Source organism: Pyxicephalus adspersus, chromosome 1 (genome assembly GCF_032062135.1).
Source record: "Pyxicephalus adspersus chromosome 1, UCB_Pads_2.0, whole genome shotgun sequence".
In the NCBI taxonomy this organism is placed as follows: domain Eukaryota; kingdom Metazoa; phylum Chordata; class Amphibia; order Anura; family Pyxicephalidae; genus Pyxicephalus; species Pyxicephalus adspersus.
Window position 1 is genome coordinate 129,100,733 of NC_092858.1, and position 18,498 is coordinate 129,119,230.

Consider the following 18,498-nt stretch of genomic DNA (forward strand, 5'->3'; position numbering starts at 1 on the left):
AAATAAGACACCCCCCGAAAGTAAGCCCTAGCAGGATTTTTGACTGTTTTCCAGCAAGCTCGAAATATAAGCCCTCCCCCGAAAGTAAGCCCTAGCTTAATACTGTAGAATATCTTCAGCACATACTGTACATAGTGGTGGGGGAGGAAGTAAAGGACATCACAGACTGTCACACGAGTGCAGGACTGTCACAACATCACTACCCCGTACATACGAGTATTCCAGGCTCACACAATCCATCACTTCTCCGGGGGCAGAGCTGATGATTGTAGAGAGAGATGTGAAGGGAGGGCACACTGAGCCTGTCACATCTCTCCTTCTCAAATGATCGTGGTGGGGGGAGGAGAAAAGAGAGGACGCTGAGGATGCCACACCTCCCCTCCAGTGCAGTGCAGAACTGATTGTGCTGGGGGGAGTGAAGGGAGAACAGCGTGGATAAGGCTGTCCCATCTCTCTTCCAGAGCACAGTGATGCAGGACTGATTGGTGAGGGGGGGGAGGGTAGAAGAGGGAGGACACAGCACACAGCTTACTTACAGAGTTACCATGATGTCACAGAATGTGATAACGTTTGAAATAAATGTTAATTTTTTTGCGGTTTGTTGTTCTCAAAATATAAGCCCTACCTGAAAATAAGCCCTAGGGCATTTCTTGGAGAAAAAAATAATATAAGACAGTGTCTTATTTTTGGGGAAACACAGTATATGTCAGAGCTATATTTGGATGTATGTATGTGTGTGTGTGTGTGTGTATGTCATCACTAGGAAATGCATAGAGACATTTCAACCAAACTTTCTATGTTCCACCATCACTCGGAAACACATCGAGACATTTAAACCAAAATTGCTGGACATATGACTCAGACTCATGTGAATGCACCGCTGATCCTTGTACAGCGCTGTGCTATATGTCAGAGGTATATTTGCATGTATGCATAAATGTATTGCTCAGTGACAGTGCCTTTTGCTTATATTTTCAAAAACTTTTTTTTGACTCTTACAAATTTCTGGCCTGTAATATTGCCTTCCAGAGAACATAAGGCAATTGGCCGAGTGCAATCAAAGGCAAAAAAAATGGAACAACACCATAGACAAGAAAATCACTATGACTTTATTTGATTCCTGTATAATATAGGATTGCAATGAATAAATACCCGGACAACACCGAGTTATCAGCTAGGTATATATAAAATACAAATAGCAGTTGTACACACCTCTCTTTCAGTTTTGGTTAGTGAGGGTACATGTCATGTGGCTGACCCATTAGTTAGGTTCTGGAGGTGCGAGAGGGTGAACCAGGGCGAGTAACCTCAAGAAGAAAATGTTATTTGGCTGGATCAGTGGTTGTCAAAACGCTTTATATTTTTATACACAACACTTTAAAGCTATTGACCAATTTTATTACCTTGTTAAGACTATTATTGGGGTTGATTAACTCCATTTGGCTGTTCAATTGGTAAAGTAAATTTTCAGCTTGCAGAGAACTTCACTTAGCTAAGGGAATGACAGTAAAAAAAAGAAATCACTTTGCAAAGAATACAAAAGAAATGTAAAAAACAGGGGTAATTTACTAAAGGACTTTTCAGCTTCTGATGACCAAGTTTATTACTTTGTAGAGGCTATTACTGGGGATAAATAAACTGAAGCAGGTCTTTACAAGTGAATTTTTTCCTTCAATAAATAAACCCTATTATTTGGTGCTATCAGATGTGTTTTTAAAATTTAGCAATACATTTTCCCAATGTGCCTCCTATCAATCCCCTAAGTGAGTATGGGCCATGCATTCCATACAACACTGCACAAGTTCACATTTTTTCTATAGAGCATAAAGGAGTCATATGCATAGTATTGAACAACCTATCTCAGTTCTGCCTTTGGTCATAGGGTTATGATGATGAGTGCAAGAAAAGCCACTTGCCAATCAAGTATTTTAATAATGATATTGTTCAAACAAGTGATTTTATTTCAAGGTTAAACAACTTTAAAACATAGAGGCAAGGCCTTAACATAGACCTAAAGAAAAATTGCAGGTGTATATAAGAACAAAAAAATTAGTGTGACCCTAATTCTCATACTTTACTGGAGTAAAGCCAGCGGCTGCCTTAAATGGGTAAAGATAAAGTTTGGTAAGTTCCACTGGGCAAAGATAGAGGCGCTGAGAAGAACCTTGGACAGATGCAGCCAGTTAAAGATTCTGATACTAGATCCACTGTAATATCAAACACCCAATTTTTCTAAACCAAATTCTCACATCGTTTGCCAATTTTTCAAAAATGTCACTTATAAATTTGAATATTTTAGGACACAGCTTGCAAAGAAATTCTCTTAAAGTGTCAAAAGTCTAAAAAGCCACAATTTTCACTGTTTCTTAGATGTTTTAGACCAGTCCACCTAAAACAAACACTTGTTCAAGCAGGTTTTACTGTTGGGGAGTTACATACTATATTGCTTTCTAAAATCTATCTGGGACACTGATGGTAAAATTCCTGCGGTTCCAGGTTTTAGAAGTTCCTACTTTTCCTGTTGGTATAGTAGTATTTTTCATAGAAAAAAAAAGATATACAACAGAAGCAACATGCACCTTAGGTAGGAGCAGCAAAAAACAGCAACAAAAAAACTAAAAAAAAAAAAGGGAAATCTCTTGGCTGCAGTAAACAATAAATCCTAAAAGCCAGGGAGTAACTTTTCCCAGCTGCTTTCACCCATAACTGTAACATCACAGTCCAATACACACTGAAGGCTTAGGCCCATTTCAGTTTCGCAGTTGACTGCTGCATTGGCTACAAGGCTCAACTGCACTCCCAACTGTTCCCATTCAACTGAATGGTTGAAAATCCTTTGATGCCATTGTACGGGAAGTCATTGCAATGAGTAACGATTTATATGAGATAATAGGAAATTAATCAGAAGAGGTTGAAACAAATATTTCTTGTACATAGCCCTTAAGATTGTCCTTACTCTGCACAGGACATTTAACAACAGCTATTAATGGTTATTATGTTTATCTGTGTCCTCATGTATGTTTACCACACTAATAAAATACTATAAAACAATATAGACAATATAGACAATAAACTAGTTGTTTCCTCCTATGCGACCAATTTATTATGTGAGAGAAAACTGACTGATAAAGTATGCTGATAAACAAGCATAAGCAGCCATTTAATACGTGACCAAGTATTGACATCTCCTTAACTATTGTCATTTTAAAGCTCAAGGTTACAACATAATGGGGTTGATACTAAACTAAGTGAAATATCACTGTAAATGGGATCATTCATGTTGCTGGATTTCTTTACTGTCATCCTCCAAGCTAAGTGAAGTATTCTATGCAAGTTGATCATTTACTTTGCCAAGTAAACTGCCTAAACTCCCTAGTTAATCAACCCCAATGTGTTATCTAGACAAGACGCAGACTTTTTTTTAAACAAAAAGGACCAAAAGGGAATTTGTTAAGAGTAAACAATTTAAATAACAACTAATTCTACATTTTTTACTTTAAATTTTTATTTAGTGCTCATCACTTCCTCTTTTCACATGAAGGGCATCTCTAACAACTACTTTTTTTTATAAAGCTTAGTACAATCAAAATTACATTCATTTACTTAAGTAGGTTTTCAAAGGAGCTGCAGAAACGAACGGGTACCCAAGTTTTTATGGAAAGTGTGCTCTGATTCCCCAAACATCTTAGAATCTATCACTTTTTTTTCTCAGATTTTGCCCTGAGCTGGGCACATTAACACCAACAGTGTTGGGCTGCATTGCCTAATGCAGACCTAACACAAGAACACAGCAATCCAAAGAAAAATTAAAAGGGTTTACAAAACCTGCAGAACATTGCATGTTAAAAAAAGGTCAATGGCGCAAACAAGTGCTAAAGAGTACTTAAGATCATGTATTGTATGAAGACTGAACATACCTATTTTACTCTTTAAATGTGATCGTCAGTAATAAACTTATCTATACCCAATCACTCCTATGATGTTTAGTGACTAGGCTGGGCAGCCAGCGTCGGCACATGCAGTTTTCTGGTGTATCCTCTCATTCTGTGCAGTAACACATGTGCAGGCTTTCTAAATTCTCTTTTGGCAGCACTGTGCTGGGCATTGGACATGGCGGGTGCACACAGAAGTATTTTGTTTTATAACTCTATAGCTTATAGGGCACTTCAAACTGTTTGAGGGAACCTGAATCTGATCCCTGATTGACTACAAGCCAAATAAAAGCTGTTCCCTTCCCAGACTACTTTGCCCATAAAAGTGTTAACTTCCTAGCTGCTGTGGATAAATTTTCTAGTTGTGCTCTTTGCCAGCTGTGTTTTTTTTTTTATTTACCTTTGCCTATTACCGTATTTTTCGGCGTATAAGACGCTCCGGCATATAAGATGCACCCAATTTTAAAGGAGGAAAATCTAGAAAAAAAAGATTCTGAAAGATTATTCCCCTTCTGATCACCCTGTGCCAATTTAAATTCCCCTTCTGATCACCCTGTGCCAATTTAAATTCCCCTTCTGATCACCCTGTGCCAATTTAAATTCCCCTTCTGATCACCCTGTGACAATTTATCCCCTTCTGATCACCCTATTTATCCCCTGCTGATCATCCCTTCCCACTTACCGGTCCATTTCTCTCCGCCGGCTTGCTTCCGGGATCGCGGGGGCACGCTTGCTCTCCCAGCTTGCTTCCGGGATCGCGTGAGCAGGCTTCTCCTCGCTGGGTCTGCAGGAAGGCGGAGACACGCGCTGCAGCCAGGAGGAGAGGAGAGAAGACGAGAAGCACGCAGGATCGCGGTATCGGGTAAGTATGTTATCGGTTTTAATTATTTTTTAAACCTGCATTCGCCGTATAGGACGCACCCACTTTTCCCCCCCAGTTTTGGGGAAGAAAAAGTGCGTCTTATACGCCGAAAAATACGGTACATGGATTGACCTTTACCTGAACATCAACCCTGAACTGGCTCTACCCCAGTTACCTCACCAGGCCCTTTACTCTCATGTATGATCTTTGTTTGTGATCTGTTCTTGTTCTGCATTTCAGCTTGATATTCTGCCTTCCCTTTTGCCCTGTCCTTCATTGTGGGCTTTTGACCCTTCTCATGTCATCTTTTGCGTACCTAAATCCTGGGAGTAGCCACATGCCGAGACAGTTCAACCTGGCTCCCTCCCAAGTGGCTTTTTTATAGGTAACGAGTATGGTGCTAGAGATGGAGGACTGGTACCTAGTTGAAGTTAGACCAATTCCTAATGATGCCTTCGGGTCATTCCAAGTAAAGACTAACGCATTCTTTGCACTATACCAATGCTGCACATAAAAAAGGAAAGATACAGACTTATTTCCATGGGTATACTCCTAAATAGCCAAACCCCACTCTTAAAAAGCTCACACTTTAACACTGCTGTTACACTAGGCATATTTTTAGCCTGGTAATGTTCACTTTCTCGGAGCTGACTCACAACATCTTTTAGGAACTCTGGTAACCGGAAAGACAGCAGGACCATACAGAAGCTGGAAAGGGAATTTAATCAGCCCATCTGTCAACCCTGACAGATCATCTCATTTATTTAAATAGATCACTAACAAGAATAGAATCAGCTCCCTAACAGAAAGCTCTAGGTATTACAGGCAAAGTCCAAAAGTGAACAGTCCCATTAAAGGTCAAGTCAAGTCTAATCAAGTGCTCTGCCCATCTTTGCAGAAATAATTAGTCAAAATGCCTACCACAAATCTAAAAATCTCTGATAAAGATTTTGAAAATTTAAGATTGTTTAACTGGGGAGAAAGAACAGTTTAGTATAAGTTGATTGGATATAATGCATAAAGTGAAAGTTAGTCTGTGTAAAATCTGTGAGAAATGAAAACCTTATGCAAAGGTATGTATAGTAAATCTAATTTATCAGTATAATGAATGAAAACACAATACTTTTTATAATGAATATAAAAGTTGAGACTAGGTTAGAAAGAACCAAATATAACTTGCTTAAAACTTGTGAAAAGCGTATTACTTTAAAACAAATGGCTGCTATAGGATTACACTTTTGCTACTGACATGTAAGGGAATACCACAGGATCACCACATTGTACTTCAGCTAGTTTTTGTGAATAGTTTTTGTGAGTCAGTATAGTGCTTAAAAAGGGCCTTTATAATAATTTTTTTCTGTTTCCATTGTAGTTATGTAATACTTTTTTTTAAATGTTTTTTCTTATATATAAAATAGTGTTAATTTCTTAATACTACTAAAACAAACTCACAAGCTTCCGCTATCTGTTTATTTAATACAGAGCAGATTGGTGAACAGGACTTTTTCAGTTTCTTTCTTCTTCTTTCTCCATTCTAAATCCCTCTAGTGCACTCCTAGGCTTACAGAGAAGCCAGGTGAATGTGGGGATTGCGGGGCAGGTTTTAGTGTAGAGGTGAGGCCTCATAGGGCTTAATAGGGGGGAGTCATACAAAGAACACTGGGAATCTGTGTGGTATTACATATATTTGCAGGTTAATGTTTTGTCCCTTGTCTTAATGGAACTGCATTTTGTAAATAAAAACATATAGGAGAAACATTAAAAAATTAGGCTACTTTTATGTGCTCTTGTCTGTTTTAACCTAACATAGACAAAACCAAATTTGTCATTATTCCTAGAGGAGTTTCAACACTACCTTAAAGTGAATATCAAGCCGGAGCGTTTTTCATGTTTTAGATCAGTGACAAAGGAATAATACTTTTAAACCAAATCCCAGGCACTCAGGAAGTGAGGAAAAATCTGCATATGGAAACAGTCATAAAATATCATCTTAAATTAATAAATCTCCAACTCTACTAAAGGCATTTTTTCTGTATGGGTTGCTTTTCTCTGGACTTCCGGTCCTGTAATATGTCAACAGGAAAGGTAAGACTACATATCTAAAATAAAAACAAAGGAAACTGGAGTACCAGATCGAAGTAAAAACTGAACAGGGGTTTAACCTTTTTCCACTTAATCCAAATTAATAAAAAAAAAAAGTTTCTGGTTAGACATAAACTTTAACAACACACATGGATAGTAAACCAATTACCCTGTCCTCAGGTACAAAATTCTTGCTTTCACCTAAAGGACATCCTACACCAGGGGTGTCAAACTCAAATACACAGTGGGCCAAAATTAAAAACTTTGATAAAGTCGTGGGCCAAACCTGAAACTGAAATAGCACCGCTACTACAATTCCCTGTGTTTATAAAAACAGTACAATGTGGGGCCACGCATAGGCAGGGAGGCTGCTGGTTTATAGATGTAAGTGATGCTGCTACTACAATTCCTGGCATTACTTGCGTCTATAAAACAGTCCAATGCAGGGGCAACGCAAAGGCAGAGAGGCCCCTGGCCTAAACACGCAAATGATGTCTCTACTACAATTCCCGGCATTACTTGCGTCTATAAAACAGTCCAATGCGGGGCCACACTTAGGCAGAGAGGCCACTGGTCTAAAGACGCGAGTGATGCCAGAATTGTAGTAGCGGCGCTATTTAAATGCAGCAGCGGGCCAGCTGCAAATCATATTTAGGATTCCTTTGGGGGCCAAAAACGGGCCAGATTTGGCCGCCGGGCCAGAGTTTGACACCCCTGCTGTCTTACATGATTGCTAATTTTTTTTATATTCCTTACTGTGGCTTACTTACTTAATGTCCCCAGTGTACCTCTAGATATAACCAGATAACTGCAACACCCTTCTCGTTGGTCTGCCTGTGAACCAGCTGGCTTTGCTCCAATCTGTCATTCAGGAGTTTGCACGTGTTTTTCCTGCTGTCTGGAACTTCCTTTCACAATCTTTTAGGCACTCACTCTATCGTTCTACCTTTAAACATATTCTATAAAAACTTACCTCTAGCAAATACAAATTCTGATAGGGGCCTCCCTATCCAGATACCAACTTTCCACATCATACACGGCTTACGGTCCTTTTCTCTTTACTTTATTTTAAGTTGGAAATGGTTGGACTCCTACTTCTGTTCTGCTACTCCTACGTCTGCTGTGTATACTTACATCTCTGCCCTACCTTGGTATACTAAAAAACTAAAGCAGAAAACAATAAAAACTAAGAAAATGCACTACCGATACCTCTTACTGTGGAGTGTTCTTCCCAGCCCCTTTTATCTAGGTGCACCACCTTGCACTTTTCAATATTCACTTGGCTGTTTTTGGGTGGTTACTGAAAAGTTTGGTCACAATACAGGTTTCCACCCACCTACAGAATCTTCCCACCCAGCTTAAAAAAATTCCAGGAAGAAAACATCTGTTGTATATATTTATTTTCTTTCATCCCTGTGTACAATGTAAAATGTTCATCTGAGCCTTTTCTGTAACTCCTACATAGTTTTTAATGTTTATACTATGTACTATTATCTGTGCAGCACTATAGAGGATGCTTTAAAAAACACCAATCACAAAGGATAATAAAGTAAAGGGCTAGGGATAACAATAAAAACACCTTCTGGAGCCTTTTCCTTAATTTTCATCAGCAGAACATACTTTCTAGCTTCCTCACTAAAAGAGGGGGAGGATTTATTAAGAAAATTAATATATATGCCCACCCCGTTTTAAAATTAATGAAAAAAATCCCTGATGTGCAGCATAAATGAGAGTCATATAAGGGAATATATTTAGACCAAAATCATGTACACTGACTTTATCTTTATATGATTCATCATAATAACATGCATGCAGGAAAGTTCAGCAGAAACGCAATTTTCCAATTATTAGGAAAATGCCAATAACTTGTGATAAGAACTATATCTGTGTGAGCCAAAGCAAGTGACACTGAATGTGAGTCATCTGGCAGCCAGATATGAATATCACTTACACAATTGTGTCCTGAAGGATACATATATTAGCTTAACCAGGTTTTGCTTATTAAAACAGGGATTTAGGATATTAATATATATTCTACGTTACCTAAAAGACACTATCTCTCCCTTTTAGTGCTCACTGATGTCCATGCATTTGTGTTGCTTAATAAGTCCAGGTCTATTAAACTAATAAATGTGGTGCGTTGGGGGTCAATTGAATCTTAAATGCATTGGAGAGCCTTTAGAAAGGAAGCATCCCAAAACAAGTTTGTCTAACATGCACTGACACAAAATACAACGTGCACATACACTCATCAGCTATTTAATACACCTGTATACACATGTACACTTTACTATTACTGTGTTGAACCCCCATTGGCAGCCGTAATTCCTTGTGGCATATGTAGCACCCCTTCATAAATAGTGAAGTCTATCTTGGTATATTCTACACAGTTCTCAAATTATTTCTCCACAGGGAGTGATTATTGGCTACTTTCTGTAGCAGGGGACTAACCCAGCCCATTGGCACCAATTTAGGCGGGCTTCTGATACAACATATTTTGTTAATATCAAAATATTTTGAGAACTGCACTCAGGAGGGCCTCGCTGAAGGATAAGCTAGGCTTCAGTGACAAAATGAACTTATTTTCAACTGTGAGAAGCTAAAGGATGGTACCTTGATGTAAAGTACCCAGAAGAGGATTCTACTGGTGCTGAATTTGGGACTGTAATTAAAGAAGAACTAAAGCCACACAACTCACCTGTCCACGTTCCATTGAAGGGTGATGCCATCTTCCTCTTCATCTTCTTCCTGGAGACGATTTTCGGCCAACTTGATTGGCCAAGCCGGAATGATTTAACTCCTACATAGGAGGGACCTGGGTATGAACTGGCCAGTCCTACTAGAGTGAGCACTACACACAGATTTAACAAGGGGCTGGAAATATTTTTAATGGATTTTGGTTCATATTGACAAAAAAGCCTCACACAGCTACAGCATATTTGGTTGCACATCCATGATGTGAATTTTATGTACCACTATATCCCAAAGAAGATCTGTCTGAATGAGATCAGGTAAATGTGGAGGCCATTTAGTGCTGTGAATTCTTTGACATGTTCAAGCAACCAGTTTAGGATGATTTGTAACATGACAAGTTATCCTGCAGGAAGTAGTGAACTGTAGATAGGTACACTGTTAATCATAAAAAGATTGACATGGTCAGCAACAATACTACTTGTGCATGGGCAGTTCTTAATTAGCTCACTTCTTACAAGTACACACCCTTTTACATATGATTTATTACTGCACGCATATCGAAAACACATGATTTTCATGGACTGCGAAGTACCTAAGACACTGTATGTCACAATATTCTTAGCACAATTATAGTTCACATCTGTCTGTTCCAGGTAGTAATGCTCATAAACTGCAATATGATGGGATGCTTTTTAAAAAAAGGTGAGAACATTCTGCAGTACAATGCCATGTGTTTATACATGCGTTAGTGCAAAGCAGACAATGTTTTTGTTCTTATTTCTAAATGGATGCAGTTAGGGCAAGTTTAGATTAATTTTCCTATTAATTCCCCTTAGAAATTCTGCAGGGAGACGCTACCATAGAGTGTGTTCCGAGAAGCAGCAGTAACCGCACGGCAAGTGAGAACCTAGCCTAAATCAGTCATTATATATACCGTATTTTTTGCCATATAAGACGCACTTTTTCTTCCCCAAAACTGGGGGGGAAAAGTTAGTGCGTCCTATACGGCAAATGTGTTAAAAAAAATAATTAAAATATTATACTCACCCGATACCCGATCCTGCGTGTGTCTCTGGCTGCAGCGTGTCTCTCTTCTCTCCTCTGCCAGCATCGTGTTTTCTCCTGTCTGTAAAGCAAAGCGAAAGAAGCCGGCACAGCGCCACCTGCTGTTCCCTGTCCTAACTGCCGTACAATAGAAAAAAAGCACAGAGTGATCAGAAGGGGAATTTGAATGACAGAGTGATCAGAAAGGGAATTTGAAAGGTACAGAGTGATCAGAAAGGGAATTTGAATGGCACATGAGTGATCAGAAGGGGAATACCAGTATGAATGGCACATGAGTGATCAGAAGGGGAATAATCTTTCAGAAACTTTTTTTCTAGATTTTCCTCCTTTAAAATTGGGTGCGTCTTATATTCCGGAGCGTCTTATACGGCGAAAAATACGGTAAATAACCATGTACTTTAAAAAGACTGTCAGTCTTGGAAAGGACAATGATGCAAACCAAAGCAAAAACAATAAAAATCTATTAGAGGAAATCAAGGTTTTTTTTTCTTCTATAGCCGGCATTCTGGATACATTAGGCACAACATTTTGGTCCAAATCTAAATAACCTTCATAAATCTAACATGCTCATATACTGTAGGTACTTAATTAAAGTAAATGAATAGAAATAATCAGGAATCAACAAAAAATAGGAGCCTTCTACACAGTAGGGTGGATTTTATTCACAAATAAACACTCTATGTCTCTGATGCTTGTCTTGTTCAGTACTAAACCTGTACTTTGCACATTCAGTGGTTCCAATTGTGACAACCAGATTCACAAAGCTCTTTACCTGCTAGACTCAGCTGGCCTCGGTTTGCATGTAAAGCATTAAAGAAAAATACAGGTGCGTGGAGTCGAAGAGGGAGAATAAGAAGCAATTTTTGGGTCACCAATAAAATCATTTAAACCCCACACATGCTGGAGTAGAAAGAAACAAGGAGTTTCAGTGGTGTCATATATGGTTAAAATCATCAGAAATGTTTTTTTTAATACAAAAATACCATCTACATTTAGATTTTCACACACTTGTTTCAACAACTTCATCAAAAAGTACATGTTGTACATACATATTATTTAAAAAGAAAACCCATATTTAGGGCAAAACAACATCATGTTATAGGCAGATATTTGTTAAATCCCAATGCATTTTAGGGAAGAACCGCTTCTTCAGGGGTAAAAAATATCACAGGCTGATTTTCTATGCCTTGTTTGAAGCACAAATACACACTGAGCATCTCAAGGGATAGGTTAAGCCTTTCAATTTCAGAGGGGTTTGTTGTACAGAGCCACTATTAGATATGGTCCCAGACTAGGTACACACATGCAAAATTGTCGTTGGAAAAGATTGTTCACCATCCTTTCCAACGACAAATGACTGCATGATGCATGCAACGAATACACGCTACATATAGCACTGTTCTGCTCTTTGGAGAGGGGGAGAATGACAGAGTGGCATCCCGCTGCGCTCTCTCCCCTTCAGTTGCATTACGATCGTTCATCGTCAATTGATCTACAAGCACTGTTCCCATGCAAGATTCTCCAATATCAGCCCTGAGCCAATTATCGGACGAGAACCATTGCACGTGTCTACGTAGCCTAAGGATAGGAACCATTAGGATTCTTAGTATAAATCTGTGTAATTATGAACATGAATTCCATATACTACCGCTACACTCTGCTGGCTAAAAATGCAGCTCATTCTACTTTGTTTCAAATATGAAGAACCACACAATTTTTGACTCCATGGCCTTGTGGTCAGAGTAAGCAAAAAAACATCCTATGAGTAAATTTTAAGTGAACTTATATAATAAAATATATAAAAATGTCCTACTTTTCATAATATGTTATAAAAGCTATAATAAAGTGTCCCCTAATAAAGTTTAATAGTTAGCTGTTTCACTATTGCAAAGGCCAGCTAAACTACTATTTAATCTGACATTCATCTATTATTTTATTTCAGATTTTACAATATACAATAAACAGATGTGTTACACTGGGGAACAAATTGTTTGTTAAGTTAGATCTTACACTTGTTTTTTACTCACTTTTGGGTGGTGAATCCAGAAATGACCCCAGTTTTTTGCTATCACATCCAGTTTTTTACAAATTTTACATACAATGAAAAAATAATGAAAATATTAACTTGAATGTACTGTTTATTTAAATTTCTTTTGTTCATACAAAGGATTTATTGTTACTCTATGACATTTTTTTTACAGTAAAACATTTGAAAATTATCTGGTAGGTGATTAAGGTAAAAATTTACGCTTAAAGCTTTTCGTGCAGTGTTCAGTTTTAGGATAATTCAGCCGGATGCTCCAACAATAGTCAGCCATCATATGTACAACCCATCTACCCTGATACCGTCCTTCCATGACCTTCATATCTTGGTGGAATCGTTCACCTTGCTCATCACTAACTGCACCAAGGTTTTCCGGGAAGTTAGAAAGATGGCTATGCAGAAAATGCACCTTGATGCTCATATTGCAAACAAGCATTTTTTAGCTCTCCAAAAGTTCCTGGACAATTTCTATGTAATTATTTGCATGTGTGTTTCCAAGAAAGTCCTTGACATAGGCTTTGAATGATAACCAAGCATTCTTTTCGACTTCTGACATTGTCCTGATGAAATGTTCATCTTGGATGAGCTGCCGAATTTGTGGACCATCAAACACACTGGCCTAAATTTTTTTCAAATAACAGGCTAGGAAATGCCAAAAGAGGGTACTTGGAACAGTCTCCTTCAGTTGGCAAAGCTTTAACGAACTGCTCCATCAGACCCAATTTAATGAGGCGGGAATATAATATTCTTTCTATCAACAAGTGGCTCATGTAGAATGTTTGGATCACCTGGTTTTGGGGCAGATCTTGGAGGCCAATTCCTTTCCTCCAATGCCTCTCACAAGCTCTGCTGTCCCACATGCACAGACAGCAGGGATACTTGGTGTAACTGCGTTGCTGACCAAGAAGGAAGCCTACCATTTTAAGGTCAACACAGATGACCCAATTGTGTTGGTAATATTGCAACAACTTAATGATTCTCTTTATATCTGCATATTCTTCACAAAGAGAAACTGAATGGCCCATTGGGACTGACCCAAATATATTGCCATTGTGAAGAAGGACACACTTTAACCTTTGCTTTGAGCTATCGATGAATGGTTGCCATTCAGTTGAGTTATAGATTGGAATTCCCTATTTGCTCCATTAAACCAGGTATGTTATGGCAATACACAAAGCCACTCTCAGTTTTAAAGTAGTGCAGAAATGCTATTTATCTGGTTCGAAAGTACGATACCTTTGTTCCTTTTTCAAGTAAGTTTTTCTCATGCAGTCTTGATGCCTCTTCAATTTCAATGTCTTCATCATTGTTGTCACCTAGTTCATCACCATAATTAAGTTCTTTAGGAGAGGGTAGTGTAACAAAAACCAGCACTGGGATTACATCTGAATGAGCCCTCTGGGTGTATAGGCAATGGTAGACTAGGATACTCTATGTTACATGTATTTTTCTTGTTATATCCTTAAGTTTTCACTATACAAAAGTAACTGTCACCGAAATGAATTCCTGGCTCTCGCCAAACCATAGGTATACCAAATGGCATCTTATCACGTCTCCACATTCGTAAACCCTCAACACACTGTTTGTACACCTTATGAGGGGCCCAAGACTTAACTTGATCACCAAGTTTAACTTTGAAATATGCCAAATAGGCTTACTCTATAAATGTGCTGATGTTTGCCCCTTGACTGGGAATGGTGAAACTGCCACAGATAAAACAAAATGAATCAGGGTTGTTTACAATGAGAAAGCAGAGCCAGACATGATCTGAAAGAAAGGAAATACTGTACGTGTGTAAGTATAAAAATAAATTTTGCTTATTCACTACGTAGAGCAGCGTGTAGGCTAATGAATAGCCTATACAAATCCACGCTACAGTAATCGCAATAATATAAGCAGTAGAGAAAAAAACTGACGTGATAGAAGAAAACTAACTGCACTTTCAGAATCAGCATACCTATTTTAGTGTAAATAAGCTTAAAAAATGAAGTCAACAAAAAGTTTGTTCAAATTGTTCCCATGTTATCGATCTCCTGTAAACCCGGTTCAAAAAGTCAGTGAAGAACGCATAATAAAGAAGGACTCCTCAGACAAATTTGCCCTGCATATAAACTGTAAAAAGCCTTAGGATGTGCCAAGAGCCAGCTCGCCTGCAAGGTGACACTGTGCCCTCCACATATGCTCCTAGCCCAGGCAGGTCATTGTTGCAGAAAGGTATAGCAAATCCAGCTTTCCTTGCATGTTCTGGGGATAAATGTGTGCGTGAGAGTTAAGTCATTCTAGCACTACCAATCAAGATGGTTGAAGATCATCTCTGAGAGGAAGAGAAGGAAGATAATAGAGCCCTGTGATGGGACACAGGATAGGTGAATCATGTGAGTTTAGTTCTGCTGTAAGTATCAGAGTTGGAATTAAAAGTTTTGCGTACAGACTCTACAACTGTGACTGAAAGATGTTTTTTTTCTTTTATCTCCAAAGATTGGGATACCAGTTAGAGGATATACACATATCATTGCCCCTAGCAACAATCAGGGAACATTTGTACCACAACATGGTGTTGTTTTCATTTACTGAGGCACATTGTGGAAGTACCATAAACTTCAGCAGATTTGGAAATACAGGTAGTCCTTGAGTTAAGGACATCCGACATATATACGACTCCTAGATACGAACAGGCTTACCTGCTGCTGTGCAAGACTGATAGCAGGGGGGCGGTTTGCATGATTTGCAGAAATCTTTTTCTAAACACTGCTGATGTTGTGGGTGATCTTAGGAGGGTGAGCTCTTTCTGCAGCCTCTTGTAACTCTTTATTGACCAACACAAACTCTGCAGTTGTTTCTTTTTGCATAACAAAGCACAGGGCCAGAAGGAAATGAATGTCTAGGCTCCATAAAGATTTTTTTTTTTTTTTGCTTTGTGTGTGAATAACTCAGTGAGGATTTTACACAGTAAAGCTGCGTACACACTGCCAATTTTTGTCGTTGGAAAGGATCTTTCACGATCCTTTCCAACGACAAGGGAGTGCACGATGCATGAACGGTGCTGTACATACAGCACCGTTCATGCTCTATGGAGAGGGGAGGGGGAGAGCGACGGAGCGGCACCCTGCTGTGCGCTCTCCCCTTCACTTTCATTACGATCGGCTGTCGTCCATCGTCCGTGGATCCGGCAGGTCGGTCGTCCGGACGATGGACGACACCGACTGTACACACGGCAGATTTTCGCCCGATAATTGGCCGATGCCGATTATCGGGCGATAAAAATCTGACATGTGTACGTAGCTTAACTGACACCATGCTGCCTAATAATATGTTGAGACAAACATCTGTCCTAATTGCATTTATTAAAACATTGTACCTGTTCCGATTTACATATAAATTCAACTTCAAGAACAAACCTACAGTCCCTATCTCATATGTAAACCGGGGACTACCTGTAATGGAGTCAGAGTTGGAATAAAAGTTTTTGTGCATCAGCACTACAGCTCTGACAAAAAGACATTATTTTCCCTCATCTCTGAAGAATGGGACACATGTGCAGGTCATTAACAGGACAATTTTTTTTTTAAACACACACACTGCAACGGACGGACGGACAGACATTGCAGTGTGCTGTATGAAGTCATTGCAGAGTTGGCAGTCTAGTATTGTCACTTGACCTGTAAATAGGAGACTTGTTCCAAATGTTTTTAATAGGAAAGCACCCCAAGTCCAATTACCACAACACACACAGAGTCATATCATGTTACTATGCCTCATAGTGGTGCCGAAAAAGACACAACAGGAACCTTTAACACAATACATTTTAGAAAATGGACCGTGTTGTAATAAGCAGAAGACACCGGTCACAAGCACAGGCATACGCGGTGTCACCACAGTTGTCACTGAACAGGAAGCAGACCACCCACAGCCTGTAGGCCGCCAGCCCATAAGCCGCTTATATTCGCACCCTGCGCACTTTTCCCTGCGTCGGGAGCGCGCACGCTGTACTCACGCATTGCTTGCTGGTGGAGGGTTGGGAGCCAAACCAGGTGCAATTTTCCGCCATTGTGCTCCGGTCTCGTCATCACACACTTCTCCCCTCCTACAGGATAACTCCCACTCTTATCGTTGCTGCGTTTTTCCCACACGAGAGTGCCCGAGGAGATCTCGGTGCGCATGCGTAGAGCGGGCTGCCGGTGAATCTATGTGTCAGGTTGTGTGACGCGTGTTTACTATGTGTCTGAGCAGCTGAGGAATACGATGATATTTACTCTTCTAGTAGTTTGTAGCCCTATAGAAAGTTGTTTTCCATCTTGCGTTATATTTGCAAAGGTGAAATGAATATTTGCAGTCAAACTTGCGCTTTCATGCTTTAACAGTATAAGTGGGTTTTCCTTGCAACAGAGAACTATTACACTCATATCTCCAGCAGCCTGTCATCCCATTCCAGGGTTGTTGGATGTTTCCCACCCTAAAGCAAAGCTAAAATTCCACTTTCAAAATATGTGACCAGACAGGGCTTTGTAGAAAGGACAGGTGATGTCCCTCCAGCAATAAACATTCTTACCTGTCATCGCTTGCTTCATCTTTCAGAATCTCTGCACATGTAGCACAGATTTGGTTGCCAGTATACCTGGCATATCCCAACTTCCCACTGAATGAACCCCAGGGGTTACATCATCCGGGCCTGGACAATACAGATAGCCAGAATGACCAAGATGGCAGCACCTGCAACTGAACAGGTGAGAATAAACAGGGTTTATTTCTGCTTTAAAGTGGACCTATCACTAAAATGTGTAAATTGCCGGGAAACAGAGAAATCAGCATTACTATAAATGATGACAATATGTGATAATTTACCACCGGGGTTTTCATCCTGCACAAGGTCTTCACATTTCCCCTTATTGCAATGGTGTTTAGAAATGATTAATGTTGGATTGAAAAGAAACGCAGAAAATGAAAAAGTCCTATTTAACATTAATGTAACTGTCTTATATGAAGTACAAGATAGTCATTTTCAGATTCTCAAACATTTTCCAATATCTTCACTTTTAATTTTATTATAAATTTTATTGTACATATACACAATTAACCTGTGCACCTATGATGGTGGTGTCAAAGAGCATTATGTGTTTTCTAAAGAGAGCTTTATTTTAGTCTTACTCCACAAGCATTTTCTGACTGCATTGCCAGTACATGGGTCTTTGAACTGGGACTAGTGGTATTACCTGGCACAGGTAGGCTGCTTCTCTCAAAAGTCAAATCTTAACACCAGCTAGCTATCAGAACTGGGGAATTCCTTGCAGAAAAAGAACTGTTACCTGATCCAACTACTTTCTTGTCCCTTTTCTACTGAAATTTTTTTGCATGTCTAATAGGCTACAAAATTAAACCTACAATCATTATAGCAAACCTAAACTAAATGTTTTAAATTACATAAAAGGGTTGACAAACTTTTTATGTAAGGTAAAAATTAGCTTATTTTTTGGGGGCTTTGGTGATAAAGACAGAATGGGTGCACAGAGCCTCCGGTGATACATCATTCATCCCAAGAGGCTTCTGCCTACTTCTGCGCATGCAGAAAGGGGAAATATGCTAATCTCACACCTGTGCAGTGCAAGATCGTGTTATGTAGGCAGAGACAAGAACAAAGAAGATGACGGTGCCCATAGCTTCCTCCACGCTAGGACGAAGACCAATAACTACTAAGTGGCCAATGACCTCATCAGAGCTAAGTCTCAAGGGATCTTTCCTCTGCTTTTGACACTATTCAATCTCTCCCTTTCTACTGGTACATACCCCTCAGCTTTTAAACATGCCATAATTCTCCCTATCCT

The 18,498-nt window shown here is 39.3% G+C and overlaps 1 protein-coding gene and 1 long non-coding RNA gene across 5 annotated transcripts in view; one reads left to right on the plus strand and one right to left on the minus strand.

The window, feature by feature from the left end:
- LOC140341466 (cyclic AMP receptor-like protein A) overlaps window positions 1–16,812 on the minus strand; it is a 254,906-nt gene extending 238,094 nt beyond the window's left edge. Inside the window, exon 1 of one of the 3 annotated variants that reach the window (XM_072427262.1) lies at window positions 16,674–16,812. In XM_072427262.1, the coding sequence (XP_072283363.1) occupies window positions 16,674–16,727 (54 nt within the window). In that variant the 5' untranslated portion in view covers window positions 16,728–16,812. Of the gene's footprint in view, window positions 1–103; window positions 728–16,673 lie in introns of those variants that run through there. The other 2 variants (XM_072427271.1, XM_072427280.1) reach the window with 2 other exon arrangements.
- The window catches only part of LOC140341482 (uncharacterized), a 5,804-nt gene continuing 4,008 nt past the window's right edge, over window positions 16,703–18,498 (plus strand). Inside the window, exons 1-2 of one of the 2 annotated variants that reach the window (XR_011922889.1) lie at window positions 16,703–16,841; window positions 17,255–17,403. This is a non-coding gene — a long non-coding RNA (uncharacterized lncRNA). Of the gene's footprint in view, window positions 16,875–17,254; window positions 17,404–18,498 lie in introns of both variants that reach the window. The other variant, XR_011922890.1, reaches the window with a different exon arrangement.